Below are 23,625 nucleotides of genomic sequence, written 5' to 3' on the forward strand. Positions count from 1 at the left end.
TTACTGCCATCCAGGAAATAAAGCTGAAAGTTGCATCTCATCCCCAGTTTTCAGAAGGACTGATCAAAGGGACAATATGTTCCATTTCCTCCAGTCCCCACCTTGCCTTGCGGTCAAATGTCGCAGGTGACTGCGTCCTCTAAACTAAAGGAGGGGCACCTGGGTAGCTCAGTCGGCTAAGTGTCAGACTCTTGATTTCAGCTCAGGTCATGATATCATGGTTCATGAGTTCGAGCCCCACATTGGGCCCTGCACTGAGCATGGAGCCTGCTTGAGATTCTCTCTCTCCCTCTCTCTCTCTCTCTCTGCCTCTCCCCCGGTCGCTTGCTCTCTCTCTCAAAATAAACAAAATAAGCATTCAGAAAATTTATAAAAATAAATAAACCAAAGGAAACAGCAGTTTTCCAAACTGGAGGTATTGACCCATTAATAGGCAGTAAAATCAACTTAGTGGGTCATGACCTGCATTTTTAGAAATGAAAGAACAGAACAGAAAAATCAGAGTGTTTCACAGAGGATAAGAAAGCATTGTTTCCTGAAACATTTGTTCAGCTGAAGATGCTGAAGATATATGTACATATATAATGTGTGTGTGTGTGTGTGTGTATAAAAACTTCTGTGTTTACATGCATCGTGTATTTCTTACATGATGTGTGTATAAATGTATTTCCTACTGCAGGTCATGGTCAAAAACATTTGAAAATCACTATTCTAAAGTGACTTGACGTGGAACCCTCATCCAAGCCTCTCCATTCCCACGTCCACAGACTCTCCCTCTCCTCCAAGCCTGACACTTCAGCTGGGGGTTAATTAAGCTCTCCAGCAACCCCCCCCCCTCCCCCGGGGCAGGAGAAGATGGAAGGAAAGGTGCCCCCTGGGGTCCCAAACCCTGCTATAAACCTCCTGGCACCCCTCCCCTGCCTACAGCCCTCTTCCTGCCCTGGCCATATATAGCAAAACTAAAAATAGCTGCTGACTTAAAGCTCCAAAGCAAGCATACACCCAGGCCTTAAGTAGTAATGCTCCTTTGACAGCCTAGCTGTCTCCACCCCAGGGACCCACAGACTCCAGGACTGGAAGGGCCATTGGCGATCTTTGCTTTCCTAGGTTCTTGATCTGGGGCCCGTGCCTTGGCCTCAAAGGCCCATCAGGGTGCAGGCAATATGTGTGCATATGCATATGGGTTATCTGTGTTTTTCCTCAGAGAGCCCTCAGATTCTTAAAGTAATCTGGTGCTCCAATAAGTTCTAGAACTACTTACTTATCTAGTTAGTAATCCCCTCCCCCAAATGTGCAGTGGAAAAACCAGGCCCAAGGCTGACTTTGTTCATAAAGCCAATAGTAATAATAATAGTTAATATGTTTGGTGTGCTTACTATGTGCCAGGTGCTGTTCTTGGCATGGAACACGCTATGTTATTTAAACTTTCACAACAACCTCGTGGGGAAGTACTGTTATCACCCCGATTTTACAGATGAGGAAACAGAGACAGATGATTTAAGCACTGTATTCTTACTCATGGTCCTCTAGCTAGTAAGAGGCAGACATAGAATCGGATGGTAGTAAGTGATAATTAAATATTTCACAGTATAACTATTTTTAATAAACAATAAACAACTATACAAAATAAGACTGGCTACATCATGGGTGAGACCTAGTGCAAAATGAAAACGCAAGACCCCTTCTTCAATATCATTAAGAATTTCAACACAGTGACAGCCAAGAATTAAACCAAGTGCAGGGCCTTCTAAGTGCAGAGCCTGGAGCTATGACACAGGGGGTATGCTCATGAAGCAGGCCTTGACAATGGCCATATCTGCATGAGCCACTTACTGTGTCTTTACTCTGTGCCAGGCTCTGTGCTAAGAATCTTACACATTTTATACTATTCAGGCTTCTTTTTTTTTTAATTTTTTTTTTTAACGTTTATTTATTTTTGAGACAGAGAGAGACAGAGCATGAACGGGGGAGGGGCAGAGAGAGAGGGAGACACAGAATCAGAAGCAGGCTCCAGGCTCTGAGCCATCAGCCCAGAGCCCGATGCGGGGCTCGAACCCACGGACCGCAAGATCGTGACCTGAGCTAAAGTCGGACGCTCAACCGACTGAGCCACCCAGGCGCCCCTATTCAGGCTTCTTAATACTCTCATTGACTACCCTAGCGGTGTTTACATCTTTATGACTACAACCCGCTATAAGTTAGGTATTTCACATTGTAATTCTAGACATACACACACAAATGTAAAACTGAAATATATCACTGAAAAATATTTCCCTTCCTATATGCAGTACTTGCTATTGTCTCTTTTATTCCATCCTGTTGACAGAATTAAACTCTGCCCTGATAGAGTACAGCACTTAAAACAGAATTTAACATGTGGGTTAGTGCTATTATTATTATTATTATTATTATTATTACATGTTTAGCTATGACAACTGGGTCAAAAACCCAAGCTTCTACTCTCTGGATCCAATTTTCTTTCTCTTGCCTAAAGCTGATGGCTTAAGCTCATTTTAGCCCAATTGACTCTGAACATGGGAGCAAAATGGATTTGCCAGGATCTGGGTCTGAGCAATACCTAGTGTCCCATTATCTGGGCCTGGGATATGTGTTCCTTGAAGCAACTTCATTCATTCATTCATTCATTCATTCATTCATTCATTCGTTATCCACAGGAATATCTTTTTTATTGATCTGTTTGTCTACCTTTATGCCAATATCACGTTGCCTTTGTTACTGGAGCTTTACAGTAAATTTTATTTTATTTTATTTTATTACAGTAAATTTTATTTTTTAAGTTTATTTTGAGAGAGAAAAAAAGAGAGAGAGCACAAGGGGTGGGGGACAGAGAGAGGGAGAGAGAGAGAATCCCAAACAGGCTCTGCACTGTCAGCTCAGAGTCTGATGAGGAGCTCGAACTCATGAACCATGAGATCATGACCTGAGCCGAAATATTAAATTCAGAGTAAATATTAAAATCAGAGTAAATCTTCCAACTTTGCTCTTTTTGCTTATGGCTGGGTTCTTCTAGGTCATTTCCGGTTCTATATACATTATCAAATCAGCTTGTTCATTTCTAGTAAAAAGACTGATAGGCATTAAAGTGATTAAAATTGCCTTAGACCTAGGGCGCCTGGGGGGGCTTGGTAGGTTAAGTGTTCGACACTTGATTTCGGCTCAGGTCATGATCTCGTGGTTCATGAGTTTGAGCCCTGTATCAGGCTCTGCATGCTGGCAGTGCAGAGCCTGCTTGGAATTCTCTCTCTCTCTCCCTTTCTCTGCCTCTTCCCTGCTCACTCCCTCTCTCTCAAAAACAAACAAAAACTTAAAAGAAATGCCTTAGACCTATACATCAACTTACAGAGAATGGATAATGTAACAGTAGTGACACTTCCAATCCATGGACATGGTAGAAGTCCCTATTTATTTAAGTCTTTAATTTCACTTAGCAATGTTTTGGAGTTTTCAGTGTTTTGCACACTTTTTTTCATTGAATAAAATTACAAGCTTTTTAAACGATATTGTAAATGGAATTTTAAATTTCATTTTTCCAATTGTTCATTGCTAGGTTATAGAAATGCAATTATTTTTGTCATTGACTTTGAATCAATTAATTTACCCTGCTAAATTAATTTTTTAGTTCCAGTGGGATTTTTTTTGTTCTTTTTCAGATTTAAAAGGAACATCTTTTAGTTTAAAATTTTTCGATTGCTATTAAAAATCAAGTGTGGAAGTCCTAAGAGGGGCACGTGGGACTTAGCATGTGGGGCTTGCAGTAGCCAGATCTGGGTTCAAATGCCCGCTGTGCCACTTCTTTCTTTAAAAAAATTTTTTTTAATTTAATTCAATTTTTTATTTTTAATTTATTTGAGAGAGAGAGAGAGAGCAGGGGAGAGGCTGAGACAGAGAGGGAGACATAGAATCCAAAGCAGGCTCCAGGCTCCTAGCTGTCAGCACAGAGCCCAATGCGAGGCTCAAACTCACAAACTACGTGATCATGACCTGAGCTGAAGTTGGTCCCTCAACCAACCGAGCCACCCAGGTGCTCCCCTGCTGTGCCACTTCCTAAATCTTTGACCGTGGGCACTCTGAGCTTCCATTTCCTTTTTTCCCTTAGGGATATCACATTCCCTTCAAAACATGGCTGAAACAATGGAATGAGATAACACATAAAAAGCACTTAGCATAATGCCTGGCACATAGAAAGTGCTGAAACTATTCTCCTTTCTTGCATTCCCTTCACCATCTAGAGGGTGAACTAATTCAGGATGGTCTGAACCACAGCTGTTTTGGGGAGACTGTTTCAGCACAGAAACTAGCTTTTGACTTGGGAGCAGTTAATAAGCTAAGACTTTGATTCAATTAGTTCTGCCTTGAGTCCTGCCAGTGTTGATGGAACTCCTGCCAGGCACGATTCCATTTCGAATGTAGAATCAGCATAATTTAACCTCATCTTGAAAATCTCATGTCCCAGTTCACAGCCAGGGGGCCAGTGTGACAGCCGGCTGAGCTGCTGTCATGGCAGCTTCTTGGCTTTATCTGGGACCCCAGGAGAGCCGAGCGGACCCTCAGGGAGACAGGGAAGTGGACACAATTAGTCTTTCTTCTCTGCAGCTTTGCTTTCTGTGATGTGTGTGTCCAATTGGCCAAGTCTCTGCACACATGCTCCTGTCCAAGGCCAGGCCCTTGGGATTCACGGGGCTTGCTTGTTTCCAGAGCCTGCTAATTCCATGTCCCCAACAGCTGTTCCCTGGACCAGCCCTTGCTGCCACACCCTTGTGAGGAATGTTGAGCCTCATTTTCTGAGGGCCCTGGTTGAGGTTGGGGTGCAGGCTGAATGGGGGGATGGTGTTGCTTCCTGCCCTAGACCAGAGGGCTACCCTTGTTCTCTTCTACCCCTTCTGGAGCTAGAGCCACAGAGTAGATGAACAGTTAGGTCTGGTCACGAATGAAGCATCCAGGACCCCTACTCGTTCCTCTATAACTGAGAGTTGACTGGCCCAGACCCACCTGGAAAAATCTATAGAATTATCCAGGGGCTGTGGGAAGGCCAGAACCCCTTCTCCCCAGGCAAGTAGTGAGCACCGTGAGCCTGGAAGTATCCAAGCCTATGCTGTTGACCATCATCTGGGCAATGTAGAGTGGGGGTCACACACCGAGGCCTGAGGGCTGCACGCAGCCTGCAGGAAATGCTCTATTTGGCATGCACAGTGACGATGGGTTTTTAAAAATTTTTTTTAATGTTTATTTATTTTTTGAGTCAAAGAGAGAGACAGAGAGACAGAGCACGAGTGGGGGAGGGGCAGAGAGAGAGGGAGACACAGAATCCGAAGCAGGCTCCAGGCTCTGAGCTGTCAGCACAGAGCGCGACTCAGGGCTGAAACCCACAGACAGTAAGATCATGACCTGAGTCGAAGTCAAACGCTCATCTGACTAAGCCACCCAGGTGCCCCTGCACACATGATGTTTTTAGGACTTTTATTTTTAATTAAATTTGAATCCTTTATGGGTACCATCTTAGTAAAGTGATCAAATTTCACATCACCGATGACAGGACGATCTTACAACATAGGCCCTTGATGGGATGTACAGAGGAGGGCACAGCATCACCTATATATACACCATTCCTGCCAGGAAGGTGTGGAGAGGAGGCAGTTTATGCAGGGCCTTGTAGGCCATCATAAGAATCTGGCTTTTACTATGAGAAAAATGAGGCCTATAAGAGTGACATGGTCAGATCTTGTTTACAGGGATTCCTTTGGCTACTCTGTTGAGAGACAGGGGAGAGGAGGTGGTGCAGAAAGGTAGAAGCAGGGAAACAAATCAGTGAGCTTACTGACAGGTGAGAATACAAGCTTGGGCCACCATCTGACGGCGGCAGAGGTGGAGAGGTGGCTGAATTCTGGATCTACTATGAAGGTAGCATCAAAAGACTTTGCTGATAGATTGGATGGGGGCAGTGAGAGAAAGAGGAGTCCAGGATGGCTCCAAGGCTTTGGCCTAAGCCTCGGAAAGATGGCATTGCCCTGACCTGAGATTGGCCAAGAGTTCGAAGAGGGAAGGTCAGGAGCTCAGTGTTGGACGTCGTGGGTGAGAGATGCCTGTTGCACATGCCACCTGGGCATGAGGGTTGTGGGCAGGCCTAAGCATAGAAAGGGGGCCTGAAATGGGGCGCCTGGGTGGCTCAGTCAGTTAAGCCTCCAACTTTGGCTCAGGTCGTGATCTCACAGTTTGTGAGTTTGAGCCCTGCATTGGGCTCTGTGCTGACAGCTTTGAGCCTGGAGCCTGCTTCAGATTCTCTATCTCCCTCTCTCTCTTCCCCTTCCCCACTTGTTCTTTCTCTCTCTCTCTCTCTCTGTCTCTCTCTCTCTCAAATATAAACAAACATTAAAAAAAATTTAGAAAAAGGGGCCTGAATGACCATGGGGGGCCTCCTTTGAACCCAGACTCTCTCCCTTTGATATCTTTTTGCCTCCCCTACACCCAATTATTTCTGGTTTCCCAGGCCCTCAGGGTTACTGAGCCGACTCAGAGCCTGGCAAACGCACTTTCACCCAGGTGACTGGTGCGCAGGGCTGGCAGCACCCAGGTGATGTTGCCTGGTTAATTCCCTGCTTCTTGTGTGAGCTGTGGGGTGTCATCCAGGGTAGCAGCCTCTGAATGTGGGGATGGTGGAGCCCTGCAGGCCACGGGGACTTGTCCTACACCCGCTGTAACCTGACTCTGCTCCCAGGAGCTGGTCACAAATGCTGCCAGCTTCTCTGCTTTGGGTTGCCTTTCGGTGATCCCGGGAAACCAGGGACAGTGGAGCTCTGATGGGCGGCAGCACTTGGGAGCCGTGGGAAGGGAGTTTGGTGCCACCTTGCAGGCAAGCCAGAGAACAAGGCCTTGGGATTGTTATGGGAAAAAAGAAATGCAGTCTAAACGCTCACACAAAAGGACTGCTACACTAACTCAAGAGACCCATGCCATGAAGTACTAAAACCATTAAAAAGACAAAGGCAGACCCACCTATACTAAGACGTTTTAAGGAAACAAGAACCATTTGACAAATATTTATTGAGTGCTTACTATGTGCTAGGCAGTGTTTTCAGTGATGGGGCTAATGGTAGAGTGGGGGAACAGCTAAACATTTAGTCTATTTGTTATATGTATATCCTTGTAAATGAGCAGAAAAGGCCTCTTAGGACCTAGATTGTTAACAGTGATTACCCTTCTCACCCTGGGGAAATAGTACACAAGTTGTTGTTGTTTTTTTTTTTTTTTTTTAATTTTAAATACTCCTGTATTGTTTGAATTTTGTGCAGTGAGCATATATGATTTTTATAATTTTGTTCCAAGTTATTTTGAGAGAGAGAAAGTTGGGGAGGGAGAGAGAGAGAGAGAGAGAGAGAGTATCCGAAGCTGACAATGCAGAGCCCAATGTGGGGCTTGAACTCACCAACTGTGAGATCATGACCTAAGCTGACGTTGGATGCTTAACTGACTGAGCCACTCAGGCACCCCAACTTTTATATTTTTAAAGAGTCTCCTGCCCACCAACACATATACAACACTTACATATACAAATAAAAAGCCTTCAGGGTGAGGTGCCAAAAAACAAAAAAACAAAAAGAAAAAAGAAAAGAAAAGAAACTGTCAGGGTACAAAAAAGGTTTGGAGGCTCTAAGCAAAGTTCCCCAGAATCTAGGCTCAGATCTCAAAAGATCCCCCTTTGTTCCTCTCCATTCTGGGGTATTCAGCAGTTCAAAGCGAGGCGGGATTGAAAGAGCTGGCAAGGCAGTAGATCTATTCTTTAATCTCAGATGAACTACGGCCGGGCTGTGTGGCCTTAGGCAGGTCCCTCCACCTCTCTGTGTGCAAGCTTCCTCCTCTGTAAAATGAGGGGGCTGAACCACACTTACTCCCAAGGGTAAGTCACTTTTTTCTTATATGCAACACCAGCTAATTGACTATAGCTACCTGCAGATGTGATAAGGGGTCCTATGCTCAGCCATATCAGGATCATGATTGATTAGCAATTACTGTTGTGGACACACTGTGGGTAAGAGATGGACCATATGACAGATTACTTGTTGCCTTAAACTAGGTGGTCTCGAAGGGCCACTTATTCTCGGGATTGAGATAGTCTCACCTTGAAGTTGAGGTTGTCAGTGAACATGCTGCACATTTGTAGGTATCAGGAACATACCAGACTGTATTACATATGGGGTGCTGGCACCAGCTGCTACCATCTCATGAGAGCCCATTACTAAATTTCCAGGAATTTTGCAAGCTGGCTGTTCAACTGTTGGTAGCCTGTCTGGCCGCGGTGGGTATACTTACAAGATGGAAATTGGCTAGCACTACAAAATCAGGGTTGTTTGTTTATTTTTCCAAAGAGCTGTTCTACCAGCACACCATTGAACATTGTGCTAATATGACATGCCCTTTTTTCCTTCTCACCCAGATGAAGGGTAACCAAGCAGCCTGCTTTGCCTGGGAACTGTCCTGGTTTTAGTACTGAAACTCCTAATCTTGGGAAATCCCTCAGTCTCGGGCAAACTGGGATGACTGGTTACCTTGCAACCCTTTCCCATGAGGTGAAGGGAGCCAACATTTGTTGATGAGAGTCTGAGACCTCTGCTAGAGAACCCATGTAAATACTCCAGCAGTAGATGCTGCAGGACACCCTCAGATACCCCCCAGGGGCAGAGTCCTCCTTCCCCTTGCTGCCAGGAGCACTGGTCGCTGATGGCTCACAGCCAGGCACTGTTGTCTGTCAGAAGGAGCTGCCTAGCTCAGTGGGCAACCCAGAGCTAATGACTGCTTGATACAGGAGTCCAAAGACCCAGCCTCTTTGGACAACTCTGAAGGGCCATACTAGCTCCAGAGATCCCCATGGGATCACTACAAGCCTTGGCTTGTTCAACTTGAAGAAGTTCAACTTCTTCTGCAGTTGAATCCAGAAGATTCCTTCCTTCCTTCCTTACAGATGCTCATCCCAAGACTATTCCCCCAAAATCACTCACATGCTATCTTGGCTTCCTAGGGACCCAAGACTATCCTTGAGGCACTCAGAAACCACTGCAGGGTTTTAGGCGGGGTCACTGATCAGATCTACATCTTATTAAGATGACGACTCTGGCAGCAGCAAAGGGTGGACTGCAGCATCAGGGGAGGCGGGAGATCAGGGGAGATGCTGTTGTAGTTAACCAGGAGGCACTGGTGCAGCCTGGACTAGATGGATGGGGTGAAGATAAAGAGAAGTGGGGGAAATTAAAGAAATATTCAGAGTCAGGTCCGTGTGTTTCCAAAGCCCAAACAATTTCCATTATTCTGCTGCCCCCAAAGATGTCTCAGGCCTGGCTTGCTTTCTCAGGGACACTGGGTCCATGGTATTTATCAAGGTGGGTTAGAGTTGAGCTGGGATGGTTCCCCTATATTTAGGAGCATCTATATAGGTATCTGTGGCATAAGGGCATGCTTGTTCACTGCTGTGCATTCCTGGTTTACATGGCTCAATTTTGGTGCACCTGGACAAGAGCCACTGACTTCTGGACTCTCGGTTGCTCAGTCCCCTGCCTGCCATTCTCCATCTTAAACAATGTCTGAGATCTGCTGATGACACTTCCATAGTCCTGTCCAAAGATCTTGTGCTGACATCTGACACTATGGGAAAGGATTTGAGGAAGGACCAAGAATGGCTATTAGACCAAATAGACAAGATATAGATGAGATAGCTGTATAAGAGGTAAGAAGTGATAAATGTCTCAAGCAATGAGAGTATAGAGGAAAAAAGATACTCCAGGAAGGTTTTGTGGAGGAGATGACTTTGAAGCTGGGCTTTGGTGGATTTGGGAAGACAAAACTAGGAGGGTGAATTGGGACCAGGTCATGAAGACAATGGACTGTCAGATCAGGACTTCCATAGGCAGCGGGGACCACAGGAGAGGAGTTAGCCCTGATTCTTCTCTCTCTATCTCTGTTCGGTCCTCCAGGGACACTGGTGTTCAGACCTCAGACAGTTTTCTGGAAATAGGCAGGTGTCACTGGCCAGAGGGGGTGATGTTCTCAGTGTCCATTCTGTATTTGGAGGCAGAATCCCTGGTCTGGACCACATGTCTCTTCTCTGGGTCAAAGTGGGTTCTGGATCTCCTAGACTTCCCTTGGGTTTCTGAAATGGTCCACTCCCTTCAGAGCTGAGGTCTGGATGAAGGATTGCAAACCTTTAGTTCATAAGGGATGTTCTCAGATTCCTAGAGGCGTAGAGGAGAAAGCACTGGTCAGGACACCTGGCTGTGACCACCAACAGCTGCTGTACTTGAAGCAAGTAATTTAAATTCTTACTTTCGATTGTTCCAACTATAAAATCACAATGATGGCACCTATACCTGTTAAGGTATTTTTTTGTCTGTGGGAAACAGAAAACCCTAACTCCCAAGTGAATTAAATAAGCATTTTCTATAGAAATATAATGTGGGCTACAGATGCAATTTAAAATTTTCTAGTAGCCACACGTAAAAAGGTGAAATTAATTTTAATAATATATTTTATTTAGGGGCACCTGGATGGCTCAGTTGGTTAAGCGTCTGCCTCTTGATCTCAGCTTGATTTCAGGGTCTGAACTTGAGCCCTGTGTTGGGCTCCATGTTGGGTGTGGAGCCTCCTTAAAAAAAATATATATTTTATTTGACCCATTGACCAAAATACCATCTCTACATGTAATCAATATATAATTATTAGTGATGTATTTTACTTTTTTTTGGTGCTAATTCTTTGCAATCTGGTGCTCAATAACCACCTGTGTCTCCTGGCTGCCATGTTGGACAGCACAGACTTAAACAATAAGGATATTTATAATCTCACATAAAGAAGAATCCAGAGGTAAGAGAGTCTCAGGATTGGTTAACTTGGAGGCTCAACAATGTCAACAAGGACCCAGGGTCCTGCCATGTTCCGCTCTGCATCCATATAGTGTCAACTCTATTCTCAGTGGCTTCATGGTACTAGGTTGGCTGCCACAGCTCCAGGGGTCACCTCCACATGCAGCAATACCCAGCAGCATAAGAGTATATGCCTGCATGTTTCTCCTTATAAGAACCAGGAACTCTTTCCTGCCTCCCTGGCCCGCCCCCCAGCAAACTCTCCCTCCGGTCTCAATGCTGGATTTCATCAAATGCTCACATCGAATCCAATCATTGGCAAGGTAAGTAGACATGAAGTCTGGCTGAGAGCAATCAGGATTTACCCCTGGATAAGGAACCTTTCTCTGAGGCCCAGGAAGGAGGTCTGGGCCCTTGAACAGAACGAGGTTCCATCAGCAAAGGAGAAATCCGCTATTGGGTAACCACTGGGATCTGCATGACACCTGCCAGGTACAGCATGTCACAGGTTTGACAGAAGGAACGGAGCCAACTGGTTAACGAGAGGCTAGTGTAGAGTTTTGCAGCTCTTACTCAAGTTGCATATTTGAGCCATCAGAGGTGCTTTAAAAAACTCCAGTGTCCACGTCGGTTAAGTCATAATCTCTCCCCCAAAGGGTGGATCTTGTACTATAAATATGGTTTCCAGAAACTACTCTCTCATGTGTGTCTAGAGGGTGTGGAGGCAGGTCTCACTGATGAAGAGACCCCCCCCCCCAATTTTCTTCCTCCCAAGGACAGAAACTTTAAGGCTTCCTGGGTCAGAGATGTGGCCAAAGCAGCCAAGCCTGGGCATCCCAGCGCATAAGCCTGCTTTCTTACAAGCAAGCAGACGTAGGTGGAAAATTGGAGCTGGGCTCGTTCTCTCCCTCTGAGTTCTTTCTGTCCTCCCCGGCTCCTTTTCAACTCTCCAGTTAATCCTTTCTGGGCGAGCTTTTCTGAGCAAAGATTCTAGCCTGCCCAAACTAGCCTTTATTGAGCACTTACTGTGTACTAGCTACCTCACATATGGTTCATTTATTCCTTGGTCTGCCAATCCTCCCTCACCACCTAAGGCCTGGACCATTATCACTCTGCATCACTGGTGTGGCTGCCTAACATTTATTTCTGTGGTGGTTGCTTAAATCTAGTCTATCCTTGGCGCTCAACTCTATGCCTCTTGAGGGTGGAGATCATGTCTATTTATCACTGTGTCCCCAGTATCTAACACCAAGAATTCCAGGTCCATAGCAAATACTCGTTAAGTTCAAACAAGTGAATGAACAATGATCTAAAGTATGTATCATTATCTCCATTTTAAGAAGGACAAGCTGAGGCTCAGCAGGCTTAAATAGTTCGACATGTTTTAGAACTATTTGGCATCAGAGTCAAGGTTGAAACCCAGCTTATTCTGTACTAAACCAGAAGGGCAACTGCAGGGAGAAGATGATATTCAGGTTTTATTAACTTTAGGAGCCTGGTCTGAGGGACAGAACTGTATTTACCAGCCTTTTACATGTACCCCAATAATTTCCAGGGTTTGGGCTGCTAAATCTAGACCTGACCACATTGGCAGCCACTGCCAGTCACTATTGAGTACTTACCATGTGCTGAGTCATGAAGGAAAAAAGAAAATGTGATTCCTGCCCCTGGAAGAATGGAAGGGTATCACTGCAGAGAAGATACAGATTCATCAGACGTTTACTGTAGGCTTCCTTGGGCCTGGGAATTGTGCTAGATGCTGGGATCATAGCAGGAATAAGCTGGATATGGCTCCCTCCCTCTTGGAAGCCAAAGTCCAGTGGGAAAGGCTTATGGTGGACAAATGACCTTAACAGTTATTTAATTGCAATTGGGAAAAGTGCCAAGAAGAACAGGGAGACATGACATCATATGGCAGTACTCAGGGGGCAGGGTTCAAGAAACCCTCCTGGATGAAGTCATATTTAAGCTGAAACTTGAAATATCAAAAGAAGTTGGCCAGGGGAAGAGAGAAGGGAAGAGCATGCTGAGAAGAGGTGGAGGGGGACGGGAGCATGTGCAAAGGTCCTGAGGTGGAAAGGTAAATGTGACTGGAGAGGGGGTCAGAGGCTGATAATCCTGCCTCTTACCCTGAGGGCAGTGAGAATCCCTGTAGAGTCTACAAGGCCAAGTGAGGGGCCAGCCCAAAGGTGATCAGGAAGCACTTCCTTCCATAGAAAGCTCATCTTAGCCAGATGGCTGTGGGCAGGGTCCTCCTTTTCCCTCTCTTCAGATGCAGATGCTGCGTTCTTCCAGTCCCCAGGGAGAGCTGTCCTGTCTTAGAGAGAGTCAGGCTGGGGATGGCCCCAGCACTTGGCTTTTCCCCCTTCCCAGGGCCCCGTCACTCCCAGTCTCCCCTGGGTGTCTGTGCCTCTTGCCACTTGCTTGTAAGTTTCCTAATATAGCCTGGCCGTTTCCTCCCCAGCTGGTGGCCAAGAGCAATCTCAGTTTCTCTTGGGCTTAAAGGGACCATGTCAGCCCATCTCACGCCAACTTTAAGCTAAAGGTAGATTGGTTGATTTAATTTCACTAACGTGTCCAACCCAGAGATTAGATGTCTTCTGTCTTTCTCCCAGTTCACCATCTTCTCTGCTCCATTCTTGTTCACTTTCTCCTCTCACATATTTGTTTTTCTTCTTTCTTCTGAGCACAGTAAGGAGCACAGCTGGACATGGATGGGAGTTTTGGTATATTTATTAGCTTTGTCACCTTGGGTGAGTCTTATAGGAACCATTAAATACCTCTCTGGGAGTGAGCTGTGCAGATTTCTGGAGGAAGACTGTTTCAGGCAGAGTGAGCAGCAAACAGAAAGGCCCCGAAGCAGGGGCATGGCTCATGGAACGGGAGGAACAATAAGGAGGACTCTGTGGCCAGAGTGGAGTGAGGGAAAGGAGGAATGGAGGGATGTGAGGACAGAGGAGCGATGGGGATGAGATCAGGTTAGGTCTGTGGATCACTAAGGACTTCAGCTTTTCCTCTGAATGAGAAGAGGCAGAACAGTGTCGTGATTTTTGACTTTATTACATTTGGACAGAATCCCTGTGATTAGTGAGCTAGGAATGGACAGAGGCGCACGGACAGAGAGAGACCAGCGTGGCAGCCATTATGAAAATCCAGGACGAGAGACAACAGTGGCTCAGGCTACCGCCTAGTAGCAGGGGGGTGTGAGAAGTGGCCGGATTTCAGAGTCACTTGGAAAGGAGAGTTGACAGGATTTTCCAATGGCTATTTGCAGAATGCTGTGCTGGAGTGGTTTTTTTCTTAAAAATTTATTTACAAATTAGATTATTTGTTACATCAAGGTATAATTTCCAGGCAGAGAATTCATTTTAAGTGCACGGTCTTGACAAATGTATACACCTGTGTAACCACCAGTACAATCAAGGTGTAGAACATTTCCATCAGTTCGGAAAGTTCCCTTGTACCCCTCTGTGGTAGATCCCTCCTACCTGCAGCCCTGGTAACCACAGATCTGCTTTCTGTCACTATACTTTAGTTTTTTTTTCCAGGCTTTTATGTAGTTGGAATCGCACAGTTTGTATTCTTTCATCTCTGGCTTTATTCACTTAGCATGTTTTTGAGACCCATCCGTGTTGGATATGCCAGCAGTCTATTCCTTTTTAACGCTGACCAGTATTCCACTGTGTGGCTGACCACCGTCCATCCATTTACCAGTTGATGGACATTTGGGTTGTTTCCATTTTTTTTAAAAAATTTTAATTTATTTATTTTTGAGAGAGAGAGATACAGAACACAAGCAGGGGTAGGGCAGAGAGAGACAGGGAGACACAGAATCCAAAGCAGGCTCCAGGCTCTGAGCTGTTAGCAGAGAGCCCAATGCAGGGTTCAAACCCACGAACCATGAAATCATGACCTGAGCTGAAGTCGGACGCTTAACCAACTGAGCCACCCAGGAACCCGGGGTTGTTTCCTTTTTTGTTGTTGTTTCCTTTTTAATCTTCCCCAAACCCTAGAAGGTGGGTATTATTTTTCCATTTTCCAGATAAGCAAACTGAAAATCTGAAGAAGTAACTTGTCCAAGGTTCTCCAGATTAGATATTTGAGATCACTTTGTCTCTGACTGCAAGTTTCTGTCTGTCCCCTTGCCTCCCATATAATGTGACCACATGTGAATGAGCTTAGAAAGGGGAACACATTAGTTTGAACTCTCCACTTTCTCATCCCCTGGACCACGTTCTCTTTGCTCTGCTTTCTGCACCTGCCACACAAACCCATTTTCCCACTTCCTCAGCTTGAGTCAGACCTTGGGTTCATACCCCAGTTCTGCTCCTTCCTTACTAGGTGACTTTGGGCAAGTCACACAACCTCTCTGAATCATCCACCTGTGAAATGGAGATCATATTTGCATCTTCTTCTATGAGTTCATGTCCAGTGATATCTCCTTTCTCTCTCTCCACTTCCCTTTGGCCCTTTTATAGCTCATATTCCATGGTCATTGGCTTTCCATGGCTGGTCACTGACAGGAGGAGAGCTCTGATGTCCCTCTCACTGCTGGCTGTGTGCCTGCCTGTAGAGAGGCTGCAAACAAATTAAGCCAGACTTTCTGGTGGTGAGGCCCAGAAACTGGTATTTTTTAGAGCTTCTGAAGGGCAGCCAGGATAGAGAACTGGGGGCTCAGAGTGTGAACTTCGGGCATCAGATAGACTTGGGTTTGGATTCTGCCTCCTGGGTCAAGTCACTTAACCTCTCAGACCACCAACTTCCTCTCCTGTAAATGAGCATCGTCAAGGGACCCACCTGATAGGAACTTTGAGATGTTTAAATGAGCCCTCGGCACTGTACATGACTCTTAATGCAGTCTCTTCATGCAGAAAGTGATGGGGGCGGGGTGGGAGTAGGGGCCCAAGGTGGAATAGCCTGGGCTGGGAGGGACCAGATAGTATAGAGTCATAGGGACATGCTGTCCTTCCCCTGCAGAGTCACAATGCAGGTCCTTCTAGAATTCCAGTGTCTCAGAGTTAGGCCAAACTTTAGAGAGTTTCATATCTAACATGTCATTGACAGGGCAATCGAGGCCTTAAGAAGGGAAGAGAGTTGCCCAAGGTCACACAGTGAGATGGAGTTTCTGGGGAGGTTCAGCCAATCAATCAGCAAATATTTACAGAGCACCCCTATGTGCCAGGTCCTATTGTAGATGCTGGGGCTACATCAGAGACCAAAACAGGAAAGATCCCTGCCCTCATGGATTTCCATTCTAGTGAGGAAAGAAAAGCAATAAATGCAACAATTAAGTCATATGATATGTTAGAAGAGGATACATACTATAGAAAACAGTAGATAAGGGTGCTTGTGCTCAAGCAGATGGCAATTTTAAATAGGGTGGTCAGGATAGGCCTCACTGAGCAGAGACATGAAGCGTATCTGGAGGGAAGGAGTTCCAAGCAGAGATACCGGCCAGGGCAAAGGCCCAAATGGGAGCATGCCTGTTGGGTTGAGCTTAGGAATCCCTTACCTGGCCAGCCGTTTCAGTTCCCTAGACATCCTGGGCATTTGCTGGAAAGAAGGCCATTTGGGGCCTTTTTTCGTTAACCAGGGTAAAGTATCAGCTCATGTTAAAACAAAGGCTCTGAATTTCCCCCCTCAACTCCGTGAACACTATGGCAGATACTGTCCTGCATGCTGAAGGCATAAAGATGAAGGCAGGGAGCTGGCTTTCGGCAGGCTACTCACATAGGCTCTTGTTCCCAGGAGCTCACGTGCTCACACCGATGGGCACGCAAGGCCTGCACTGATGATACCTCCTTGTACATGCCATTATCCTGTACACACACGGTCTTACATGGTCTCAGTTTCCCTGCTGCCCACAACCTCATACACTCAGCCTCAAGTGCCACATGTTCTTCTGTGCTTTAACACTCAGACAGCCTTGCATACTTAGAACATCTCACATCCCCATGATGTCACCTCCACAGGATCTTGGGCACTTAGCCCACCTTGCACGCTACGATGACTACGCGCATGCATTTAACCTCACACATAGATAGATGTACCTGCTCCCACAGCTCCGCACGCTTTGAACCTCTACTGGTTTTGCACCCTCACTCAATTTTGCCTTTCCTTTCATACGCAAGACCTCAAATACTCGCATGACCTTACGTTACATCTCATTACATCACACTCATGTGATCTCGGTCACCCTCTGCGCACACACTGCCTCACACACTCATTATCTGACAGCCTTCCAGGACCCTGCACACTCCCACAAATGCAAATATTCACACTACGACACAAACTCACTGTCTTGCCCACTCATGCTCTTGCACAATCTGTGCACTCGTTCAAATTCACACTCACCGAACCTCATCTGCTCGGGCAACTTCGCACTTTAAAACTGACTCACCCCGCCTGGCACACTCGTGACCTTGCTGTGCTCCTACCAACAGAAATATTCACACCATCCCGCAGACTCCTTTTGGCCACTCACTCGTTTAACCGCACGCACTCCGGGTCCTTGCCCGCTCACGCAGCGTCACACGCTGACGCCCACTCGCGCGACCTCACTGTGGCCGCCGGGAATAGTCCCGCCACTGCGCTGCGCAGAGGGCGGTCGCATTTCTGTCCTCGCACCCTCACCGACCACGCGCCCCCTCCCCCCCGCGTCGCCCGCCCTCCCACCCGCGCGCTCGTCGCCCCGTCCCGCCTCGCCCCGCGCCCGCAGGGCCCTCCCAGCCGCCCACTGACGCGACCTCTCCTCGCCCGCAGGGACCTACCAGGGCCAGTTCACCAACGGCATGCGCCACGGCTACGGCGTGCGCCAGAGCGTGCCCTACGGGATGGCCGTGGTGGTGCGCTCGCCGCTGCGCACGTCGCTCTCGTCCCTGCGCAGCGAGCACAGCAACGGCACGGTGGCCCCGGACTCGCCCGCGTCGCCCGCCCCCGACGGCCCGACGCCGCCCCCGGCCGCCATCCCGCGCGGCGGCTTCGCGCTCAGCCTGCTGGCCAACGCCGAGGCGGCGCGGGCGCCCAAGGGCGGCGGCCTCTTCCAGCGGGGCGCGCTGCTGGGCCGGCTGAGGCGCGCGGAGTCGCGCACGTCGCTGGGCAGCCAGCGCAGCCGCGTCAGCTTCCTCAAGAGCGACCTCAGCTCCGGCGCCAGCGACGCCGCGTCCACCGCCAGCCTGGGCGAGGGCGCCGAGGGCGCGGAGGGCGCCGACGAGGCCGCGCCCTTCGAGGCCGACATCGACGCCACCACCACCGAGACCTACATGGGCGAGTGGAAGAACGACAAGCGCTCGGGCTTCGGCGTGAGCGAGCGCTCCAGCGGCCTCCGCTACGAGGGCGAGTGGCTGGACAACCTGCGCCACGGCTACGGCTGCACCACGCTGCCCGACGGCCACCGCGAGGAGGGCAAGTACCGCCACAACGTGCTGGTCAAGGGCACCAAGCGCCGCGTGCTGCCGCTCAAGAGCAGCAAGGTCCGCCAGAAGGTGGAGCACAGCGTGGAGGGCGCCCAGCGCGCCGCCGCCATCGCGCGCCAGAAGGCCGAGATCGCCGCCTCCAGGTAGGCCCCCGGGGGCTGGGCGCAGGCGGGGTGGGCCCCCGCCGGGGAAGGGGGTCCCGGAGGCAGGGCGACCCTGGAGGCCCGATCTCCAAGGCTGTTCTGCTTCTTTCACCGTCAGGGCTTCTCCCCGACCTTTAGAGAGTTAACTGGAGGTGCTTCTGGTCCCCTGTCCATCCACCCATTCATCCAACCCTCCATTCAGTAACCCTTTCGTTCATCCAGCCTTTCTGAGAGCCACCTGGACGACCATCTCTTCACCCAACCACCCACTCCACTTTCTGATTACACATTCAATCCCCAGACACCCGTCCAGCCACCCAGTCATCCATTCATTCACCCAGCCCCTTCATTCACCTAACTTCTCCACTACCCGCCTGAACGACTCCTCCATTAGGCCAACCACCTCCAGTCACTCAGCCTCTCTAACATCTACCTGGACAACCACCCACCCACCCAACCACTTCCTCCTCCACCCCCACCCACCCATCCAACTTTCTGTCCTTTTACCCACCCAACCCTCTAATCATCCACCTGTCCACCCAACCGCCTAGACACCCGCCCATTCAACCACCCATCCACCCCTTATTCACCAGCCACCCATGTTCACTCACCTACTACTTCTATCCGCCAAGCCACCATCTTTTGATTGATTTATTATTATTATTATTATTATTATTATTATTATTTTAATTTACATCCAAGTTAGCATGCAGTACAATAATGATTTCAGGAATCGAATCCAGTGATTCATCCCCTATGTATAACACCCAGTGCTCATCCCAACAGATGTCTTCCTTAGTGCCCCTTACCCATTTAGCCCATCCCCCCGCCCACAACCCCTCCAGCAACCCTCAGTTTGTTCTCTGTACTTAAGAGTCTCTTAATGTATGAGTCTCTGTACTTAAGAGTCTCTTAATGCTTCCCTTCCCTTATGTTCATCGGTTTTGTATTTTAAGTTCCTCATATGAGTGAAGTCATCTGATATTTGTCCTTCTCTGACTAATTTCACTTAACATAATACCCTCTAGTTTCATCCATGTAGTTGCAAATGGCAAGATTTCATTTTTTTGATCTCTGAGTAATATTCCAGTGTGTGTGTGTGTGTGTGTGTGTGTGTGTGTGTGTGTGTGTGTATACACCACATCTTTATCCATTCATCCATCAATGGACATTTGGGCTTGTTCCATACTTTGGCTATTGTTGGTAGTGCTGCTATAAATGTTGGAGTGCATGTGCCCCTTCAAAACAGCACACCTGTATGCCTTGGATAAATACCTAGTAGTGCAATCGCTGGGTCTTAGGGTAGTTCTATTTTTAATTTTTTGAGGAAGCTCCACACTGTTTTCCAGAGTGGCGGCACCAGTTTGCATTCCCACCAGCAGTGCCAACAGGTTCCTCTTTCTCCGCATCCTCGCCAACATCTGTTGTTGCCTGAGTTGTTCATGTGAGCCATTCTGACAGGTGTGAGATGGTATCTCATTGTGGGTTTGATTTGTATTTATTTCCCTGATGATGAGTGATGTTGAGCATTTTTTCCTGTGTCTGTTAGCCATCTGGAGGTCTTCTTTGGAAAAGTGTCTATTCATGTCTTTTTCCCATTTCTTCACTGGGTTATTTGTTTTTTGGGTGTTGAGTTTGATAAGTTCTTTATAGATTTTGGATACTAACCCTTTATCTGATATGTCATTTGCAGATATCTTCTCCCATTCTGTTGGTTGCCTTTTGGGTTCGCTGACTGTTTCCTTTGCTGTCAGAAGCTTTTTATTTTGATGAGGTCCCAATAGTTCATTTTTGCTTTTGTCTTCCTTGCCTCCGGAGATGTATTGGGTAAGAAGTTGCTGCGGCTGGCAGAGTCAAAGAGGGTTTGCCAACTTTCTCCTCTAGGATTTCTCTAGCAATCCTCTAGGATTCCTGTCTTACGTTTAGGTCTTTCATCCGTTTTGGGTTTCTTTTTATGTATAGTGTAAGAAAGTGGTCCAGGTTCATTTTTCTGCATGCCACTGTCCAGTTTTCCCAGCACCATTTGCTGAAGAGACTGTCTGTATTCCGCAGGATATTCTCCCGCTTTGTCAAAGATTAGTTTGCCAGACGTTTGTGGGTCCATTTCTGCACCAAGCCACCCATGTTAACATCCATCCATGCATTCATTCACCTAGGCACCTCCGTTCACCAAATCTCCTCCATTTATCCAACCACCCCCATCACCCAGCCATGCTTCCATCCACTGAAACAACGTCCAGTCCCACCCACCTACCCAGTCACGCAAGCACCCATCTATCATCCATCTATCCGACCCCCTCCAGTGTCCAACTGTAACTTCCACTCACTCAGCTGCTATCACCCATCCATCTACCAGCCCTGTGTCCAGGCACCTTCCTATCCATTCAGCAACCACCCTTTCATTCACGTTCAGATCCCTCCATGTCTTCTCATTGTACTTCGGAAAAGGCTCTAATGTTGTCTTCAAACATTTATAGCTCTTGCTGTGCACATGGCACTATTTTAGTAGTTTATAAATATTGACTCATTTCATTTCCTTAAGGACTTTATAAGATGGGTACTATTTTTATTTACATTTTACAGATCGGCTAAATGAGGCTTAGAGAGATAAAGTGACTTGTTCCAAATCACCCAGGTAGTGAGTGGCCCTTCATAAATCTGGTTCCTACGCTTCTATTTAGCCCCCTTCCCTTCCCTTTGCTTTCCTTCCCTTCCCTTTCCTTCTTTCTTTTGAGAGAGAGAGAAAGCGTGTGAGCGGGGGAGGGGCAGAGAGAGGGAGACAGAGGATCAGAAGCAGGCTCCTCTCGCTGTCAGCGCAGAGCCAGACCGTGGGGCTCGGACCCACGAACCACAAGATCATGACCTGAACTGAAATCAGGAGTCGGACGCTTAACCGACTGAGCCACCGAGGCGCCCCATCTTGTTGCCCATCTAATTCCTACTCCTCCTTCAGGTCAAGCCTGACTCCCTTAGAGGGCTGATGAAACCCAGTCCCTGTCACTTAACTGCATGGACGTTTTCTTAGAACATCTTGCAGTTGCAGCTATATGCTGCTCATGGGATTTGTTTTTAGCCTACCACTTATAAAAGGGCTCCTTATGGGCCGGTCACTGTTCTGAGACCTTTACTTAACTGAGACCTTATATTAACTCACTTAATCTTTGTAACATCTCAAAAAGGTAGGTACTGTTATTATTGCCGTCACACAAATGTGGAGTGAGCTGCAGGGACATCAGCGGGTGTGACAGGACAGTGGTGAAAAACATTCGTCTGTCCTGGTGCCCATGACAATCCTGCTGGTGGCTCTAAATGGCCTGGGCTGGAGGCTGTGGCTCTTTGGTCTTCAGGGTTAAGCCAACCTAAGACCAAATCCCGGATCTGTCCTCTGTCAGCTGAGACCTGGGTGGATCAGTTTGCCTGTCCCAGCTTGAGTTTCCCCACCTGTGGTACCGCTATTTCTTTGTTGTATGTTCTCGGCCAAGTCCGTTTTCTTCTTCAACCTCCATTGTATCATCTTGAAAAATAAGGTTAGTCTGAGGGTTAACAAAGACAGTGCAGGTCCTGTGGTTTACAGTCCTGTCACGGGGCGAGTTCTCCTGGGAGCCGAATTTGAAGTGGAGATCAGGGTACAGCAAGTTTATGGGGAGGACTCAGGATCAACATTTGTGGGAAAGGGAAGGAAGCTGGATTGGGCAGGAGACGCTGAGCTGCAGTGCAGTCCCTACAAAGGCCTCAGCCAACTACGAGGGGTACGCTGCTGTGGAGATGACCTTCAGAGCTGTCCCTAATTGAGGTGAGGTCGCTGGATCTTTACACCCTCTGCATTGGGTGCAGCTACCTTCCAGAAAGGGGTGTGAGGGGCACCTGGGTGGCTCAGGTGGTTAAGCATCCACCTTTGGCTCAGGTCATGACCTCACAGTTTGTGGGTTCAAGCCCCTCATCGGGCTCTTTGCTGACAGCTCAGAGCCTGGAGCCCGCTTCGGATTCTGTGTGTGTGTGTCTCTCTCTCTGCCTCTCCCCCACTCACACTCTGTCTCTCTCTCTCTCAAAAATAAACAAACATTAAAAAAAGAAAAAAAGAAAGAAAGGGGTGTGAGCTGGGGCTGGACGGTTCTGTTCAGCCAAGGGCAATCCCTGGACAGGGCTGACAGCTGGTATCACTCTGAGTGGCCGAGGGGAGGAGGAGAGGAGAAATAAGTCCTTCAGTCCCGAAGGGGAAACTGGGTGGCGCATCACAGTATCTGCTACAGTGTGGGACACCCAGCAAGGGCTCAGTAAGCATTACTAGTCAGTCGTCATTTAGTGAATCCATTATACAGATGTGGAAACTGAGGCCCAGGAAGGAACATAATATGCCGGAGACCGCCTGGCAAGCAAATGAGAGAACGAAGGCTTCAGCCCCGACGTTTCTGATTCTAAAAAGCTTTAAACAACACGTCTTGCTATCTCTGAACTTTGTGAACTTTAAATTGCTGTGAATGTGTGAGCAGTTAGTAGCATTAAGACAGAAAGATGGTATTTTTAAATCTTCAGAAAAGTACCCATACTCTCTGCCCAGTTTCCCCTAGTGTTAAGTTCTTACATTATCACGATACATTGGTCAAAGCCAACACTGGTACCTTACTATTTATTAAACTCTAGACTTCGTTTGAATTGTACTGGTTTTTCCACTGTTGTCCGTTTCCTGTTCCTGGGTTCCATCCGGTGTCCAGCATTGCCATTGTTGTGTCTCTTCAGTCTTCTCTGGTCTGGGACAGTTTTTCAGCCTTCGTTTGTTTTTTACGACCTTGACAGTTTTGAGAACTACCAGCCGGGTGTTTTGTAGAATGTCCCTTGGTTTGATGTTTGTCTCATCGTTAGACGGAGGTTATGGGTTTCGGGGAAGAAGAATATAGAGGTGAGGTGTCCTTATCACATCATATCAGGACACATGGTCTCAACATGACTTGTCACAGATGATGTTAACCTTGATCACCTGGTGTCTGCCAGGTTTCTCTGCTGTCAAATTACCATTTCCCCCTTCCCATACTCTGTTCTTTGGAATGCAGACACTAGGTTCAGTCCACACCTCAGAGGGAGAAAGTTCTGGAATGAAGCTCCAGAGGGAGGAGTATCAACATACATTAGCTGGAATTCTTCTGGAAGGAAGATCTGTCCCTTCCTCCAAAGGGAACATTTTAAATTATTACGCCAAGTGTGTAT

The 23,625-nt window shown here is 47.5% G+C and overlaps 1 protein-coding gene and 1 long non-coding RNA gene across 4 annotated transcripts in view; one reads left to right on the forward strand and one right to left on the reverse strand.

The window, feature by feature from the left end:
- JPH2 (junctophilin 2) overlaps positions 1-23,625 on the forward strand; it is a 69,332-nt gene that overhangs the window by 4,428 nt on the left and 41,279 nt on the right. The window contains exon 2 of the mRNA XM_045444517.1: positions 17,628-18,423. Coding sequence (XP_045300473.1) covers positions 17,628-18,423 — 796 coding nt within the window. The remainder of the gene's footprint in view (positions 1-17,627; positions 18,424-23,625) is intronic.
- Positions 9,702-15,937, reverse strand: LOC123580177. 3 transcript variants are annotated; one of them, XR_006703158.1, is made up of 3 exons: positions 15,663-15,937; positions 12,488-12,554; positions 9,702-10,238 (listed from the first exon to the last, which is right to left on the reverse strand). It is a non-coding gene; the product is annotated as an uncharacterized LOC123580177 (long non-coding RNA). The 3 variants fall into 3 exon arrangements; XR_006703160.1 differs by lacking the exon at positions 15,663-15,937 and adding an exon at positions 12,995-14,270; XR_006703159.1 differs by lacking the exon at positions 12,488-12,554.

The sequence above is a fragment of the Leopardus geoffroyi genome, chromosome A3 (assembly GCF_018350155.1).
Source record: "Leopardus geoffroyi isolate Oge1 chromosome A3, O.geoffroyi_Oge1_pat1.0, whole genome shotgun sequence".
NCBI classification, from domain to species: Eukaryota; Metazoa; Chordata; class Mammalia; order Carnivora; family Felidae; genus Leopardus; species Leopardus geoffroyi.